General features: G+C 36.3%; 1 protein-coding gene across 12 annotated transcripts in view; it reads left to right on the top strand.

Annotated features, from left to right (window-relative positions):
• The window catches only part of NBEA (neurobeachin), a 505,074-nt gene that overhangs the window by 250,932 nt on the left and 234,723 nt on the right, over window positions 1–19,419 (top strand). For all 12 annotated transcript variants that reach the window (XM_068142943.1, XM_068142938.1, XM_068142931.1 and 9 more), the window contains 2 exons: window positions 2,233–2,297; window positions 16,242–16,350. In XM_068142943.1, coding sequence (XP_067999044.1) covers window positions 2,233–2,297; window positions 16,242–16,350 — 174 coding nt within the window. The remainder of the gene's footprint in view (window positions 1–2,232; window positions 2,298–16,241; window positions 16,351–19,419) is intronic.

Raw genomic sequence — 19,419 nt, 5'->3', positions numbered from 1 at the left:
ATCTTAATCTAGTTCTTAAACTACATGCAGTGATCTGGACAGCTATTGCAAAGGCAGTTGTCATGCTGGCATTTCTAAGTATTTTGGTTTATTGTTTGGTCTTTTAAAATGAAACTGCCTCTTCACAAGTAGAGTTCACTTCTCACCATCCTAAATGTGTTACTTTAAAACTACAAAACTGAGAGGAAATTGTAGTAATAATAATTGTTTCCTTATTTGTGGATTAATGAAGGGTTAGGAGTTTGTTGTGAGATTTGTAGTGTCATGTTTGTAGTGAAGCAATGCATGAATCATTGGTCCTGGTTTCTTTATAGTCCTGCATCATTACATTTTCCACTGGATTTTGGCAGATTTCACACAATTTTATCATTAATAATTACTTTGGATAAATTGATGAGATTTTCCATTCATGGAGGCATAAGATGAGATTCGTTTGGTTCCACATAGCTATCTAATAATTCATCAGGTACTTTAGTATATCTCACCTAAAATCCAGTTAGCCATTTTGGATGTCCTGCAGTATCTGAGACATTTGCATTGAGCAGGAAGATCTGACAAAAGACTTTCTCTTACAGACAGAGGTAGAAATTCTGTCTCTCTTTAAAAAAATTAATTAGCATGCTTTTTTGTAGGGAGCCTTCTTTCATATATTTTTTTTTAATTTCTTCTTTTCTCTTTTTGACTTCTTTCCTGAAACGTAGCCACAGCTGTACTGCTTTCTTGCCTACAGCAGTGGTGCATAAAACTATCTCAAAAGAAAGTGCTAATGGAGGTTTTTACAATATACAGTAAAAGGCTCTAATTAGAAATTATAATAATGCTCTGCCTGAAATACTATCTCTAACCCAGACTATTGTTTCTTGAAATGTCACTAGGTGTCTGTGTTTAGGTAATTGGATCCTTTTCCTTCTTAGTTTTTGAAAGTGACTTAGTACACTACCAAGGTGATTTAATTGCTTCCAAAAATTAGATAATTAGGCTTGCTTCAGTTACTAGATTTGAAAAATATCAAAATAGGCAGCACTGAAGAAAAGACTTGTTAGAGTGGTTTTGTAGTCTACAAACTAGAAGCTTGAGTGTTGATACTACATCTTCCCTAATCAGGACACACCTGGCTCGGTAATGACTTAAGGGTGTGTTTGTCCATTGGCTATTTTAATAGCTTGTTTCATATAAAACCAATAATGAGTGCAAGATTATTGTTGTTAGGGGTTTTAAGATGTCTGACTTGGTTAAATCTGTGAATTTTCACAGAATCAGTATGAAGAGCCTTGTTGATTAGTAAAAAGTTTTCATAAGTATTCTTTGAGAAACTTTATCTGTGGAAAGCTATCTTCCCCCACCCCCATATCAGGACAGAAGCATTGGGATTTTCTGCTTGAACTTTTAGTACTGGAAAAAATGAAACGTAAACCAGAATAGTTCTGTAGCTGTAACTCTTTCTACCTTTTTTTGTTTATAACATGGAGTTTTAGACTAGAAATATATCTCTGAACCATAATCCAGCTAAGGTATTTTGATTTTTTTTTTCCTGTGTGATGAAAAAGAAATGCTTATTGCTTTTAATGCAAAGGTTTAATGAGCTATCCCAAAAGAAAATAATCTTTACTTGACAAAGAGATAATTCAACTTTTTGTTTCATGTTGTGTATCAGAAGTGTGATGGTGGCAGCAAGCCAGTTTATTGTGTGTTGAGAATTTTCTCTGTGACTTGGTGATATATGAGGTAAAAGTTGTTATCTTTTAATCTCTATTAGGTGTTTTAATTCTCTGTTGAAAATTTGTTAACCATGTTAATAGCAAAGGAATTATGAAGCTCAGTTTGTTATCAGTGACTGTTTTTGTTTTCAGTTATAATGGGGAAGAAACAAGGATTGAATGTGAAGAAATTATTGCTGCCATAGTTTGTTGCACTAAATAAGTTTGGGCAACTGTATAAATGGGAGAAACAAGATGTATTTGCATATTCTTTATATAAGGAAACTAAAGCTTGCTTAAAGGTGAAATAAAAATCATGACCACCTGAAATGAATTACAGAATTAATTGCAGTTTCAAAAGGACCAAGTCATTCTTCTTTTAACAAAAAATAAAACATAAATTAAAAAGAGGCATTACATCAAGAAGTTCAGCCTTCAGCATAGATTCAAGCTCCTTAGGAATTCATCAGGGTCAACTTCAGAGATGTGGTTTGAAATCCTTGGTTTTTGATCATGTTATATTTTGTCTTCTTAGGAATGGCAAAATTCTATTCAGAAGAATGCAGGACTTGCATTTATTGAGCTCATCAATGAAGGAAGGTAATTAATTTTAAAGCTTTTGAACAAGTAGTCATTTTGCATTTATTCCATTGGGTGATAATACTTTCTCACCATCTGTTCCAGAAAGATTGTGAAAAGGCCATTTTAATTAAGAGATTTATTGTATAGATACCTTATACAGTAAATATTTAATGTGGAAATGTGTAAATTCTGAAGATTTTGTTTATTGACAGAAGGAAATAGAACTCCCATGAACTGTGTATAGCTTTGAGTTTATTTGAGAATTGAACCACCATTTTCCAGAGCAGCAAGGGTGTTTTACTCAGTCTAGGGAGCCCAATCTGTAAACCCATCTGCTGCTCCATCTGTTTTAGGAGCACAGCATTCCTTGTTCAAATGCACTTCTCTATACTACCATTTCATGAGGAATTATTTTATCTAGCATTTCTGGTCCAATTTGATGCTTTATTATGAATCCTGAAGTCATTTTAATGCTGTATCTATCTTCTGCTCTGTGCAGTGTTTGTCAGCACTTCCAGCCAGCAAGCTGAGCCGCAAAGAGAGACTCTTTGGCCTTCCTGATAGTGGAATGCCAAAGGCAAGAGGAACCACTTGTGTGTGACTCATATTGGCCAGTACATTAAATCTGTTTGAATCCAGAGATATCTTGATAATTGCAGCTGAAAAACGAAATAATAAAAACACCAAAACAAAATGCACACTCCCTACAAAAAATAAACAGACAAACAACAAACATCCCAAAACCAGCAAAATGCCTGTGGGAGAGATACTGTTGTTTTATTTGTGGTTTCTTGTTTTCCTCAACAGTATGTCATTACCAACATAAAATATCAAATTTTCTCTTTATTGTAGGATATTTTTTGTCTAACTGATATATCAGTAGTTAAATCATGTATTCAATTAAAATGAAGTTTAGAAAAGATGAGAGTGCAGGAATATAGTATCTGGAAATCAAGAGCATGTGCCTTATTATCCACATTTTATTTGGTGAAAATTCTTTTAGATTCCCTGTGAACACTGAAGTTATACTGCAATACAGCAGTCAGAAATGTAGTCTTTTCATTGGAAATTCTTCTTGCTGTGAAATAGCAGTATGAGTTTACACCAGAGAAGGGCTCTCCTGACTGGGTCATGTACTGCACATTATACAGTAAATAGTGCATAGTGTAATAGACTAATTATACAAAGATGATGTTCTTGGATAGGAATATGCAATCCCATTTTGACCTTCTTTATTTTCTTGGCTATTGAGGCTATTGAGTCCAGATATTACTTGCATGCTCACTATCAGTAAAATGCGCATTCCAAACAAATGCTACATCTACACATTTTTAGCAGTCAGGTAATAAGATATGAGTTGAACCTCCGCTCCCCTCTAACAATAGCTTTAGGAAACAAAGTAGTGCTTAAGAACTGCTGCTTAAATCCAGTCAAAGGAATGTCTAATCCAACTGCCCTTGACGCATGTTCCTACGTACACTTTTGTCAGAAAGATGTTTTAGAACAAGTGTGTGTGAATTTCCTTTGCAATCAGCTCATTTGTTTTTAATTTACCCTTTTGGGTATAAAGATAACAATCCTTTAACTGGAAATTGTTATAAATATTTATTCTGCTTAATAGCTAAAATTGTGAATGCAATTCATCAATCATAGCTAGAGAATGCAATTGTGCAGTTGTCAACAATTAACAGGACATAAACAGTTGATGAATGTGCAGCTGAATTAAAGTGCTCCCTAGGATAACCTGAAATTATAAACAGGATCATTTAAAGGAATCTAACAAAGGATCTTTATAATTAAAACAAAGCAGGGTTAATGGGATGTAAAATTGCATATAATCGCTGTGCAATAATGATTGAATTTCAAATTATTAAAAGCAAAATGAAGACTAAGAATATTTTGAAGGACTTTCTGGGTAAGATTCTGAGAGACCTGGGTAATAAATCAACAGCTTTGAGGAAACTTTTTGTTTTGAACATGAGGGAAAATGTTTAAATGTAGTGTGGAGGCTCTTCAATTAGATGTCTGTCTGTTTTAACATATGGATGCAATAAGGAGATTTCTGTCTGAGTAGCTTTTTTTGTTTCTGATTGAAATCATTCAAGTGTTTTATTGATCTTTAACTTGATTAGAAATATTCTGAAATAAAATATTTTGGTTTAGTTGTGGTTATAAATCTATTCTTGTCACTTTAATCAATTGCCTTTTCAATCACATGATTTACTGTATTAATTTCTTTTTTTTTCTCAGTTTAGATAATGTTTGGTTAGGAAGGTCTGAAGCACACATTTGTAGAATTCATCTTACAAACATTCCAGTAGAGTTTTCTAAATATAGGAACTGTTATAACAGGTTTTTTTTTCATATGGCAAGAGTATTTGACTACAGATTTAAATTAATACTTCCAAGGAAAACATATGCTATGATACTTAAGTTGGAAATGTAGAACACCACTCTGTAATATACCTGAAAGATTTAGAGACATCCCACTTATGATCTTGAACTTCATGCTGTTTAAGCAGTCTCATGCTAAGAATTTGTGATGTTGAAGGTAACATACATGTCAAGAGCTTCACTGGTAGCAGCTTAGTTCCAATTTCAAATTTACATTAGTTTATACATGTAAGTAGGCTTCTTAATTTAAAAGCTGGATGCATCTGCAATGTTGGCTGTAAAAGAAGACATGAAAAGAGTACTCTAGGCATGATGTGGGAGGAAGTTTAAGTTGTTATGATGGATGAGGTCCAAAAACAAAGCGTGCAGGGTCACAAGAACCAGAGATAGGAGCATCCCCCCTCAAGTAAATATGTATACTAATATGTACAGTTTAGGAAACCAGAAGTAGAAATGACTCCACATGTAGCCACAAAACAGTAACATCACTGGAATGAACAAGATTTGGTGGGATCACCTGCATTGCATGACAGAAATTATGTGATGGGCAGGTACAAGTTCCTTGAGAAAGATAGGCAGCAAAAGCAAGAAGAAGATGTTGCCTTTTCTGGAAGGAGCAGCTCAGATGTCTGGAGATTGCTTAAACATGTAAAGAAAGTTGTCAGGAAGGCCAGAGCTCAGCTGGAAATGAGAATTGGAAGAGATATCAAGGGCAACAAGAACTTCTGCTGCATCATTGGTAGTAGAAGTTTGACCAAGGAAAATGTGGCCTGTTGCTTAATGGATTGGATGATTTAATGACAGATAAGACTGAGATGTTCAATGACTTACTTGCCTCAGTCTCCACCAAAGTTTCTCAAGCCTCTGTCTTTAATGAAAGGGTTCAAAGAGGATGCTGGCAGGTTTTGTACACTGTGTCCCACAATATTCATGTATCAGAGTTAGAATGCTACATCTGAATGCATGCACAACTGACCACATAGAAAACTGTTTCCAAGGCTTGTGGTTAATTTTTTTTATAGCCTACTTTGACACCTTTGACAAGTGGAGTATCTCAGGGGTCTATCCTGCCTAAGAGATGTATGTTACAGATCATTATCTATTAGTTTTTCAGAATTTGATTATTATTCTCACCTTCCATTTCCTCCCCTCTTAATGTTTTCACAATACTCGCCTCATTAAAGAGATGACCTTGTACTTTAAAATAATTTCCTTTATTTTTTAACAGAATTTCCTCATTTCAAATAGCAAGAGTAATCTAACCATAATATAAATTTGAGGAAACATGAGACCATGTTTCATCTCAGATTTTAAATTTCAAGCTTTGCTTCTATAATTTCATCTTTGTACTTATGTCTGCTTTCTGCCTTTAGCCATGAAAAACATACTTCTGCATATCCAGATACCTGGACCTCCAAACATAATTAAACTTCACAGGAGACCTTTTCCTTTTAAACTTTGTTTTGTTGAGAAGCTTCACTAATTTTCTGGAAAGAGTAGTAGAATGTTTAAATAGACTGGAAAATTGTGTTTGTTTAAATGTAGATGAATTACTGATTAAGTCCTGAAAGGAGACTAATAAAGACTTACATTCTTTCCATGTTACCTCAACTAGGATTGTTGGGTAACTGCAGCAAATTGTCCTTTGGACATCCTCTGTTGGAGTTTGGCAGATCTGATAAGTTTGGTTTGTGTTAAATGAGCTCACAGTCATTATTCACTGTCTCAAATATTTAAATGCTCAGGCCCTGTGTTAAAAGGTATATCTGTGGTGCCATTTGCCATATTTGATTTATGATGTCCGTTTGCAGTTGGGTCCCCAGACACTGCTTGAGGAACTCATTTAGTAGTTGGGTCCAAGAAGGGAGGAGAAAGGACACTCTTCATTGTTTCTATCTTGACAAGGATCTTGATCTCAGGAACTCTGAGGTTAGAATGGGGAGTTCACCAGAATCATCTAGGAATGTGAGATACTTGGCCTTCAGACATCATGAATATTTTGCATCTGAGAGCAAAGTGTTTCAGTCTGGGGAAGCAGTAGCACTCACATACAGTATATAAATGGGCCCTCAGTTCCCCTGGCAGGAACAAAGGGCCCAATATGTAGGGTTGACCTTCATCATAGGGAAGCCTGCAGTCTTCCTGGAGCCCAAATCAGGGGTATCTCTAGAGAACTCCCCAACATGGTGTGGTCAGCAGACTGTTATCCATTACTGATCTTCCAAACAGGTGGGGAAGAAGCTACATCCTGTAGTGTGAGTGGAATGAAAAGAGATTTCAAGGCTTTGGGATGGGTGGTGAACAAGTCTGGGGCACAAGTTATTTTCTCTTCCCTACTTCTAGTACCCAGCCATGATATGGAAAGGGGTAGAAGCATCCAATCAATTGATAGGGGAAATCTCATGGGACAGGGTACTAGGAGGCAAAGGGACCTATGATTTTTTTTAATATTCAAGGACCACTTCTTCCAAGCTCCAGATCAGAGCATTCCAACAAGCAGGAAACTGAGAAAGGGGCCCAGTAGACCCACATGGTTAAGTAGGGAACTGCTGAGCAAAGTGGAAGAAGAGAGTCTACAGATCATGGAAGGAGGAGTAGATAAGAAGAGGGAGGAGTATAAGACTGTTAGAGGATTAGGGAGGCAACTAGGAAAGCTAATGCCTCCTTGGAATTCAACCTTGGAAGGGAGGTCAAGGACAACAAAAAGGGCTTCTTTAATTACATTGCAGGAAAAGCTAACACTAGAGGCAATGTAGGCCCACTGCTGAATGAGGTGGGTGCCCTGGTGTCAGAGGGTACAAAGAAGACTTTGTTCTTAAATGCCATCTTTGTCTCCATCTATACTGCTGGAGACTGTCCTCAGGAGCTCCAGAACCCTGAGGCCCCACAGGAAGACATGACAGAGGAGTAGTTTTCCTTGGTTGGTGAGGACTGGGTTGATGAGGGCTGGCTTAAGGCACAGTTAAGTAATCTGGACATCCATGGGTGCTGATGGGATGCACCCATGGGTGCTGAGGGAGCTGGAGCAGGTCATCACCAGACCTCATCATCTTTGGTAAGTCATGGCAGACGAGGTGCCTGGGGACTGGAGGAAGGCAAACATCATTCCAGTCTTCATAAGGGTAAGAAGGAGGACCCAGGTAACTACAGAGTGACCGGCTTCACCTCCATCCCCAGAAAGGTTATGGAGCAACTTATCCTCAGTGCTTAGGCATATCAGGGACTAGGGGGTCATTAGGAGCAGTCAGCATGGTTTTACCCAGGGCAAGTCATGTCTGACCAACCTGATAGCCTTTAATGAAGATATAACCAGGTGGATAGATGACAGTAGAGCAGTGGATGTGATTTATCTTGATTTCAGTAAAACATTTGGTACTGTCTCCCATAGCATCCTTGCCGCTAAACTGAGGAAGTGTTGTCTGGATGATTGGGTAGCGAAGTGGATTGTGAAGTGGTTGAAGGAAAGAAGTCAGTTGTGGTTAATGGGACAGAGTCTGGCTGGAGGCTTGTATCTAGTGGAATCCCTCAGGGGTCAGTAGTGGGACCAGTACTATTCAATATATTTATCAACGACCTGGATAAGGGAACAGAGAGCACTGTCAGCAAGTTTGCTGATGTCACAAAACTGGATGGAGTGGCTGACACACTGGAAGGTTGTGCTGCTATTCATCAAGACTTAGGCTGGAGAGCTGGGCAGGAAGAAATTTAATGAAATTCAACAAGGGCAAGTGTAGAGTCTTGCACCTGGGAAAGAACAACCCCATGGATCAGTATAGGTTGGGAACTGACCTGTTGGAGAGCAGTGAAGAGGAAAAGGACCTAGAGGTCCTAGTAGATGGAAGGTTGACCATGAACCAGCAATGTGCTCTTGTGGCCAAGAAGGCCAATGCCATTCTGGGGTGTATTAGAAGGGTTGTGGTTAGTAGGGCAAGAGAGGTTCTCCTCTCCCTCTACTCTGCCCTAGTGAGGTCGCATCTAGAATGTTTTGTCCATTTCTGGGCCACTCAATTCAAGAAGGACTGCTTGAAAGAGTCCAGCACAGAGCCACAAAAGTTATTAAGGGAATGGAACATTTTCCTTATGAAGAGAGGCTGAGGGAGCTGAGTATCTTTAGCTTGAAGGAGACTGAGAGGTGACTTCATTAATGTTTATAAATACATAAAGCGTGAGTGCCAAGAAGATGCATCCAGGCTCTTCTCAGTGATGCCCAATGACAGGACAAGGGGCAATGGGTGGAAGTTGAGGCATAGGAAATTCCATGTAAACATGAGGGAAATTTTTTCACTGTGGGGGTGATGGAACACTGGAACAGGCTGCCCAGGGGAGTTGTGGAGTCTCATTCTCTGGAGATACTCAAAACCTCTCTGGATGCGTTCCTGTGTGATCTCATATAGGTGATCCTGCTCTGGTAGGGGGGTTGGACTAGGTGATCTTTCAAGGTCCCTTCCAACCCCTAACATTCTGTGATTCTGTGAAAGGTGTTTGATTATTCTATATTTGACAGATGTAACCAAATTCTGTTGCTGTAACTTTTGTTTGAAGTAATCCTTTATCAACAATAAGTTGCTGTTTTATGGAAATTTATCATTAATGTAATATTCCATTGGTAGAGGATTCCTATCATAAATACTTCTATAAAACTGGTCACTGAATGTCTGTATTGCTTCCAGCTGAGGCATGAGGTTGAGCTCCCTGTTAAATGTGGGTTTTTATAATCTCATGTTCTTTACTATAGCTGTCCTTGCCCTCTCTCTAGACTAAGTCACTTTGTATTAGACAAAGCATACACTGTTACAGTATCCATCTGCATACTTTTGGGGTCAGTATAGCTGGAGTTTTTAGGTCTTTAGAGGTTTCAATGCATCCTCTCACCTTCTAGCCTTTCTTGATTCAGTCATATCTGAAAGGAGAAGCTGAGATGCAGACTATCTAAGTTGTAGCTGCTGGTCTTGGATGTTCACCATTTCAAAAAGACATATTCCTCTTCATTTAGAAAATTGTTATGCAAAGCAGAAAATCTTTACAAGGAGTGGGATAGATTCATTTTAGACAACTCTGAGTTTCACTAAGTCTGTTATAGCTTCTGTGATGGTTCTGAAACATTGAGAGTTACCTTTCACAGTGTTTATCTTGTCAAGTGTTTATCTTGTCCAGTAGCTGGTCTTTGCATGCTATAATTTCAACCTTTTTTCTAGTAAATTCTTCATCACTACCCTTTTGCTTAAATTACACATTACCTTCTAAAGTTGATAGGAATTTACTTTCAAAGTATTTACAGCAGTACTGCATCTTGTAGAACTCTTAAAGTTAGACCAGTTTATCTACATTATTAAAGAGACTAAGTGCAACAATATATTTAATTTCTCTTGAGTGCCATTAAGAGCAATAATTGTCAAAACAACAGTGTTGGTGAAAAAGTGGCATATTTCCAGGCTGCTTCTTGGAAAAAAGTAATCTATGGGCATCTGATGAAAGTAAGTCAGAGAAACATCTGTTTCCCTGGACATGTGAGCTGGCAGAACTTCAGGAGTGAGTAGAGGATGCAAGACCCTAGCTAAATTATAACAAATGTTCATTCTGTAGTCTGTTTTGAAAAGTGCTGTTTGGGAATGATTTGGGGTTTTTAGTTTATCTCAAATGAAAGAGAGATTGGGTAGCATAAACACAATTGTTTTATCTAGCAGTGTAACAGCTATAAGCTCTCTCTGGGTGAGGTTATTACTAGGAAGAACTGACTACAGGATAGCAAGTTTAGAATAGTTAGTGAGGTGCAAACTTTCATCCTTCCCTCCTGATAGGTGTACCAATAACCTGTCCCAATCCACATCTAAGTGCATTGAAAACATTTTATGGTTTTTACATGGCTTGAAGACAGTTTGGGTATAGTCTTATCACTGCCTCTATTTCAAAACAATAAAAATGTTCTTTAAAAGCTTTTAAATTCTTCCAGGTTCTGGCATTTTACCTGAATGACTTCCTGGAATGTGGAACTCCACAATCCAGCCTTTTAAACCTCAGCGTCTGAAAAACAGGGGATTCTGACTGATTACATACTTTTTAACATCTTCCTTTAACCTGTAAGCACTTTAGACTTCACAAGTAACCTTGCTGAGGACAGAATGCAGGAAAGCAAGCCACATGGATTTAAAATGACTTCTTATCTTCTCCTAAACATTTTGAAATAACTCATATTTGTGAACTGCCATGTTCTGTGATGTACTTTTGCCCAGTCTGCAGTCATTTAAGTCATGACTTTGTTGGTGAATTCCTTAGTGAAAGATTTTTTGGTTCAGTCTAAAACCAAATCAAACCCATTTCCTAGTGAGGGACCTTCAACTGTGGTTCATTAATTTGCGGCCATCAATAGAAATCAAGCTTGTCTTGGTAAAGAGAAACCATAAGGTAGCAAGTCAGTGTTTAATTTCTACCTTATGCATCAAAACTTGCCACTCAGAAAGGATATCATTTTTGCTGGTCATCAGTTCCTGGTTGATATTAGCTGATCTGGGGAAAGACACAGCAGCACGCTTGTCTTCAATTCTGGTAGGAGATTCAGTGATACAACTGAAGAAGTGGATGCGCAGGACAAAGCCAAACGTTATTTCAGATCAGTGTCTTTTTTGTCTTTATATATCATGAATTATGGGGAAATGGTATAAAAAATAGAGCAAGCCTGTGGTGACACTTTTCATACAACTCTTCAGCCCTTTGGGAGGACTACTTGTCTAGAGATTGATGAGTATGACTAGAAGGTCTGATTGATCACTGTCTTAACATCAATCCATTTACTAGTCTTTTGAGGGTGGTGCTTTCTGAGGCAGGATGAGGATTTACAAGGATGAAAAAGACAGTGGGTATAATTCTGTCACTGCTAATGTTCAGTTGTCAGTGATAAGATCTCACTCAAGAACATGTTTACAAAGGACCATAAAAATAGTACTTTTCTCAGGTTTCAAATCTTCCCTCTGTACATACTCATTTTGTACCTCAATCTCCTTCTTACTTGGCCACTCCAATATAGGATGATGGTTCAGTAAAGATGCACAGAACAGATTTTTTTCCCCCCAAAGGGAAAACCTGTGGATGAGAAACATACTTGAGCAGATGACTGAAATATCAGTCAGGATATATTGAGTGGGTTTCAAATCTGCAGTAATACAAAGATTATACATTATAATAAGTTACATAAATACTTTATAATATAACTGTACATGAAGTTAATGTTCTTAGGAGTATATGTTAGAGACTGTTGGTGCATCTTTTCAAAAAGGCTGAGGAGGTAAAAGACCAGTCTGTCACTGACATGTTTTTAAGCAAAATTACAGGCTATGGGGCTAAGAAAAAGGAAAACACAAATCTAAAATTGTATCAGAAAAAGTATTTCCATTGAATAAGATGGCATCAATGTTTTTATGTAAGCAGTGATCAAAACTTGTCTAGAATGCTGCTGAGAGTTTTGGCCATGCACTTGCAGAAAAGGTAAAATCAGTATAGGAAATTAGAAAAACAAACAAACAAAACCCCAACCAACCAACCAAAACCCAACAACAGCTAAAAAGAAAAGGCAATCTCTTTTGCTAACTGTTTTACTTAGCCCAGTAAGACAAGGATAAATGGAATATCAGAAGGTCAGCAGAAAATAGGATTCTGTAAACCTAAGGGCAAAATTTGCATAAAATGAAACACTAAAGACTGCTGAAGAATACATTTGGATTGGAGAGTGAAAGGGTTTTAACCATCAGAGGACCTTCTAAGGTTGTGCTGTAGGCAAGCAACTCAATCACATTTCCCTTAACTGAAGACACTTTTTGTGAATTAGAGTTCATGAAAATACTAAAGATAGTTTATGAAAAATATTTCCTTGAGCTCTACTTCTAAATCTAAAGATAGTGTATAAAAGAGTTTGTGTGACTTAGCTGTGTGTTGCAGTGAAAGAGTGAATTTGCTGACCCAGATGTCCTTGTTCCTTTCAGTTATTTGCAGTGCAAGGGAGATTTTTTGATGCATTGGCAGCCTTTGATGCCACTTAGTGTGAGATTTTACCTAGTTTGGCATCCTTTCTGAATAATTTATATATTTTTTTTCTATGAGAATTGAAATGATAGTTACAACCATTTTATCTCATGCCAAAAAAAATATTATTTTTAAATAGTGGTTTATGTTTCAAAAAGTAACAAATTTCCTTGAACATAAGCAAGTTCCTTTGCCAAAACCTTTCTAAGGCATTGCTTCCACGACCTTGTAGTAGACCTTGCCTTTTCTTTTAAAGCTGACACATGTAACTGCTTTTACTTATTATACTTCTGTTTTCTGCTTTACTTTCTTGCACTTGCAAATCAAAACATCCAGGCCAAGGCTTCTGGAGGTATGCAAGATTTCTAAATTATGGCCTTGATTTTAACTCTTTTTCAAAAGTTTGGCTTTCTAGCAAATTAAGACTAATGTAATTCTTAATGGTCTTCTAGATGCAAAAGCATAGTCTACCTAGTCTTTGAAGTTTTGTCTTAGGTGCATAGACATACCTAAGGTAAACGAATCACCATAACTATTATTAGCACACATTGATACAATATTATTTAATGATTACATAGTGTTGATAGGCTGTGGTCTCACTTTTGTCCTAATCCAAATGTATTGGCCACCATGCAAACAACTTTTTGTCTTTTTCTTGAATAAATCACAAGCAGTGGTAGAGATGTGAGAGTGCATGAAACAGCAGGCTAGACACAGTTGAAATAATATTGAGATATTCCATAGATAACATAACAAACAATAAAGGAAGAGAGCAGGTGCGTCTGTAGTTCAAGTAGCCCAGACTGGCCTATGCTCATACTGCTTAAGGTTAGCACCTCCTAGAGCAGAATGTCCTCATTCATCCTACGTAGCACTTAGTCCAGGTCTTCCCTGAAGCCTGTGCAGTTCCTGTTTCATCTTAAGAGATCATTATGATTTTGTCTGTTTAGTTCAGACTAACTGAATAATGTGAGGACTACCCACTATAATGGTGTGTTCTATGTATGCTGGCATATGGCACGAGAGCACCTGCAGAAATTTCTTGGGTAACATTGGAGAGAGTTCAAGTTGATCCAGACTCATTGATGTACCTTCAGTTAACTGTACCTCAGACCATGCCTGTACATTTGCTGCATGGCAGTTAGAGTGAGCCAAAAAATTACTGGTAGCCAAGCTAAGGATTTGAGTGCTGTAGACAGTCAAGCCCCAGTGTTCAGGCATGTTCCCTGGTCACTTCTTATTTGACATCTTGATTTTGGACCCTGAAGACCTGCAGCATTGCCAGGTTATCTGAAATTTGGATCATTTTGCATAATGTGCCATCCAAAAGATACAGCAAGTCTGATGTTGTTCCCAACGGCATCAATTCTCTCAGTCTTTGGAGTAGAAAGGTCCATTAGAGGGGTGGGAAGTACATCTGGGGTCACCAGCAGTTTCAGCCAGATGATTTGAATCATCTGCTGCATGTCTTTCAAAGTTTCCATTTTCTGTAAAGCAACCAGAGACTTGTGTTGAGTTCTTTAATATCTTTTCTCTGTGTATTTGCAAGATATTTGTTTATAGCTTGAATTAGCACTCTCTGGGAATCCATTTGAAGCCCCTTGTAGGTGGTTTTAGTGTGTAAATGGGCACAGAGAATGGGAATGCTTCTTACTACAGACAAATATAACTAAGATGAAGATAGCATGCATTTACCATCACTCATGAACAGAGGAAGTTTAGTTTTTGTTTTGGCTTTGGGTTTTTTTTGAGGTATAAAAACTATGTCCAGCTGTCCCAAATAATAAACCCAGTGGATAGAAGTTAGTCTCAATCTTTTCTCACCAAAATCTTGGTGGCAAGGAGTGCCTGAGAAACCTATTGATTTCACCTCAAGCCGTTTGGAATTAGAAATCCTGCCTGGCCCACAAATGGCTCAAAGATACTGAATTTGTACTGTGCTCCATTTATTCAGTAGTTTATTCATTCAAAAAGCTATCTACAGCTAGTAAACACTTGAAATCTCTGTGTTCGGTTTTTAAATCCTAGCTAATTTCTTCCAGGTAGTTAATATAAGACAGAAAGGTTCAGGAAGACCTGTGATGCCAAATTTGATTTCAGATGTTAAACACTTCTAGTATTTTCTCATTTTAAAGGAGCTTGTTAAAATCATGAATGTTCACTCCTAATCCATATCTGAGGGAAGCTCTACACTTACATCTAAACAATAGAAATCTGAACACTTATCAGTAATAAAATACTAAAGTATATCTTTCATCAGAGTGGATTTTAATGTAAAGATCAATTTTAAAGAGTACAATAGGGGCAACTTAATGTCTTTCAGATGATAGTTTGCCAAAACATTTTTTGCTTTCAAGAATACAAAGTAGCTTATTAAAGTATGAATACCCACTGTGAAGCCTTGATCCAAACTTGTTTGTCTTTATCTCTAAACAGAGGCCCCAGTATTTTTGTCTTCCCACGCCACACACCCATATTAAACAGTAGCTCAGGGTAAGTTATTTCCTTCTTTCACAAATGGTAGAACACACCAAAGGAGGTGAGAACAGAATTCAGATCTTATAGGTGTAAGGTTTAATAATCACTGTTTTCACCTCTAATAGTCACGACTTCCATTGCAGTGCTTTAAGGCGCCAGACACTAACCTGAGGGTGAAATGTCTAGAAATGTCACATTCCTAATATAAGAATCTCTGAAATTGTTTCCCTGGTGTTGCAAGAAAGAGAATCCCAGATTGTGTGCCAGTCTGACACAAAGAGAAACAGTTCTTCCTGATTCTAAACAGACCTGTCAGGTCTTTGCATCCTGACATATATTTCCTTCATTCTGATAAAAAGACCAAAGCGATTTTTAATGAAGCAGGCAACCTTCAGTGTGGACTGCAGGGACAAGAAGGAGTTGCTTCTATTCATCCTGCCCAATAGGATATCAGCAATATTTAAAACCGTGTTATTTAAGCTGCAATTTCATTATACATTTCATGGTATTTGGTGATCTTAATCTAGGTATCTGATTGACATCTTCAGTCTCAGTCCAGTCTTAATCTATTTTTCCTTCCTATTCAGTAAGACTTGTCTAAGTTCTGATGTCGTGAAGACTTGGAAACATGATGCACTTTTCATTCCAGTGTTTGAAAAACATATAAAGGATATTAATATTCTTTTGGAATTTTAATAGAATTTCAAATCTTTGGTAATCTCCTTATTTTTCTAAGGCTTTGAAATATCTGTATTTAATGATAGAATGGGATCAATCTGAGTTTAAATCTAGACTTTTTAGTGATAGTCTAGTGTCCGTATTGAGATGGCTGTTAAAATCATGCCTGAAATACACTTCTATAAAGAACTTTTCCCTTCAATAATAAATAGCAAGCTTTTTACATATAATTTGTTCACACTTTCACGAATGCAGTAAAGTTTGGATAAAATTGTATTTTCTGTGCCAACTCATTTGGCAATTGCATGAAAATAGTTTCATTACATTTTTTAACCATTTTAACTAAATCTGCTTAAGTACATCAGACACAAAGGTTGATTTTTATTTTTCTTATTTTAGATTATTATGTCATGCAATGAAAGACCATATAGTGCGTGTTGCAAATGAAGCAGAGTTTATTTTAAACAGACAAAGAGCTGAAGATGTGCACAAGCACGCCGAGTTTGAGGTAAGCCTGAGAGTCGCTGCATTTCTGCTTCTCTGTTTTCACTCAGTTGTCACCTAGAAAGAAATTTACATTGCAGGCATTTCAAAACTAGTTTTTAAAAGCTTTGGTAAATGTCAAGCACAAGAAATGGGTTTAATTTCTCATCTCCTCATTGAAATTAATGAAAACATTTACAGCTTGAAGAGATCCCTTAATCAGAATGTCTAAAAACATTTCCTCACAAAGAACTTTTTTGATTTATTGTAAATAGTAAGGAAAATCACATTAGTAATTATCTTTCTTGGATTTTATCAGCAATATATGCGATTTCAATAAGAAGGAAAAGCAATTGATATGCCTGAGACACTTCATGAAAAAAAAGAAAAAAGAGTAAATAGAAATGTTTATTAGAGTTAGTATTTTAAGGTAATTTTGTTAGAACATTTTGGGCCACCTTAGAACTTTATTTGCTACAATGTATGTGTTGAAATATAATATTACATATCTTTCTTGCTAGTTAGGGATCATTAACTATTGACAATAAGATAGCATTTGAAATCTCTATTCTCCTTAAGCATGGGAAGAAGGATGTCTCTTTAATGTCTGTATTTCTCACTCCTAAGAGGAGTCAACATTTATTAGCTTTTTTCATCAAGAAGCATTGGCATATACAATTTAAATTATATTACTTGAAAATGATACAAATACACAAAAAAGCTATTTTTAAAAAACTTGTTCAGTTTAACAGGTTTTTGATTATTTCTTCAGCTTTATTTTGCTCCTATTCAAAAAAGTCTTATGCAAAAGGGATGGAGCAAAGTCATCATTTCATTTTTGATATGACTTTATCAGATATGGCTTTGCATTTTTATGATGTTTCATACAACATCTCAGCATGGTTTGTTATTTCCAAACCTGTCTGTGCTTGCATTCATTTGTGTATGTGTGAGTATATATTCCCAAACACACATTTCCACATTTTAATGTTCAAGTGATCTAAAATTAGAATTAACTTAGAATTGATAATAATTAAAAAGCTATATCAAGTTACTCATCTGTCGGAAAATGTCAACAAGCACCTGGTGGCTAGAAACTGGATCCAGTTTTGATGAGGTTTTTATCTCCTTGAAACAGCTTTCTTAAATGTGCACTTTGATGTGCTATTTCTTGTGCTCCTTGTCCTAGATGAGAAGTGTGACACAGAGATATCTGTTGTCATTTTGTATACACGTAACCTTTACTTCATTTTGTCAGAGCAGCCAGAAGACACTTGTCATATGGGATTGCAACAACTTTATTACCAAGCATATACTGGATATTTTGAACTTAGATAAAATCACATTTACAATTAAGTGTGTGGCAGAGTGAAGTTTTATATTGCCTCAACAATAAATAACATTTGATATTTATCAGGGCATCATGCAGTAACCTAAGATGACAATAGAAGATTGAGTTATCTGCTCTTTGAAGAATACATTGAGGTATAAGATCTGTCAGAACTCTAGACAAAATGAGAATATTCAATTAACTTCCAGCTTCTGTTAGCAAATAGGATTTAGAATAATAACTAAATTCCCTAAAGGAATAACCTTAAGTCAGTCTTATTGTCTGGTAAGGAAACCAACACATTTTTCATATATGAAAATTTTCATTATATTTGTCATATAAAAAACCTCAGCTACACATTTTAGATGAGTAAGATAAAATCTGCAAGTCATAAAAGAAAATTATGAAATGTAGCCTGTGTTAAATATGAAACTCAGGTGTACTTAAATAAGGTGATGGTTAAAGCCTGAAAGATTGTTTTATATATTGTCTTTAATAATGGTGGGTATATAACTGAACATTTTATTATTTGTCATCCTACTTGAAAGTAGTAGGGACAAAGAGATTTCTGGTAGTTCTCTGTTGCATAATTGTAAATCTGTCATTTTGTTTTAATAAGCTGTATTGGTATATGTTCTGGAGTTTAGTACATGTTAATCATTGCTCTCAGCCAGAGAAGTGAGTGGCTATTTTATTTCTACCTTTTAAACTTTAATTGAATCATTATGGGTGAAATTTTTTGGCCCAAGCTGCACAAAGTTACTGTGTTACCTGTGTAGCAAGGAGGCCCTAGACCAGCATCTGAATTTTATCCTGTGGCTCCAGTTGCAGTCAGGACCAGGGAAGTTCCTCCCAGAATGGGTACTTCACAGTTAACTTCCATTTTGTTAACCTTTGCAATTGTTCAGGAAGAAAAATGAAAATTTAATTTTACTGTCCAATGAGCTGGTGAAGTATTAACCTCATTACTAAGGCAGATCATTGTACTAATTGGTGCTTCCCTGTACAAGAAGATAAATTGAAAGATGAATTAACCCTTTATGAATTAGTGTAACAATTGTTCTTTCCTAGGTGGATTACTTGAAAAAATAGCTGTAACACAAAGGAGAGGCCACTGTTAAAATTTTACTGGATGCTAATGGGATCTATACTAAAATGGCAATGTGCAGAAATATGAATAATGAAGTACAATTTAGTATTTTAATTACTCTTGAATACTAAAAAACAGGATTCTATTCAGCATTGTGTCACAGCACTGAATGTTGGTTAAATGCTCCAAAATAGTGCACAATAATTGTGCATGAAAAAATGTCTCTAAACAGATGATTTTAAAATTAGTTATTTTGGAAATAATCTTGCCTTTTCAATTTATACCTAGAAAATTATGCTCCAGTTGGATTTATTTTAAGCACTATGGCTACACGTGCTTTCTTCAAACATTTTGAAAGTATATTTACTAGGAGTTAAAACTGAATTTGAACTTCACATCAATGGAAATGGAAATTTGTACACCGCTTACTATATATAATGAAAGGCTTTATCAGAATTAAAATACACTTTTAGCAATTACTTTGCATGAATGTCAATAGCCATGGCATTACTTTAGAGAAAATTTGATGAAAATACTAAATTCTTTCAAGTTTAGGGGATGAGCCATGTCTTTTTAACCATTAGTGTTTTTTAGAAGTGGCAGCATATCATGAAAAGTTTTCATGTTGTGATATGAAATAGAAAATATCCTTAATTTCATAGTTAAAAGAGTTT

The sequence above is a fragment of the Melanerpes formicivorus genome, unplaced genomic scaffold, assembly GCF_026170545.1.
Source record: "Melanerpes formicivorus ecotype bairdi unplaced genomic scaffold, bMelFor1.0.p_v2 SCAF_1, whole genome shotgun sequence".
NCBI lineage: Eukaryota > Metazoa > Chordata > Aves > Piciformes > Picidae > Melanerpes > Melanerpes formicivorus.
This window is presented reverse-complemented; position numbering and strand designations above follow the sequence as displayed.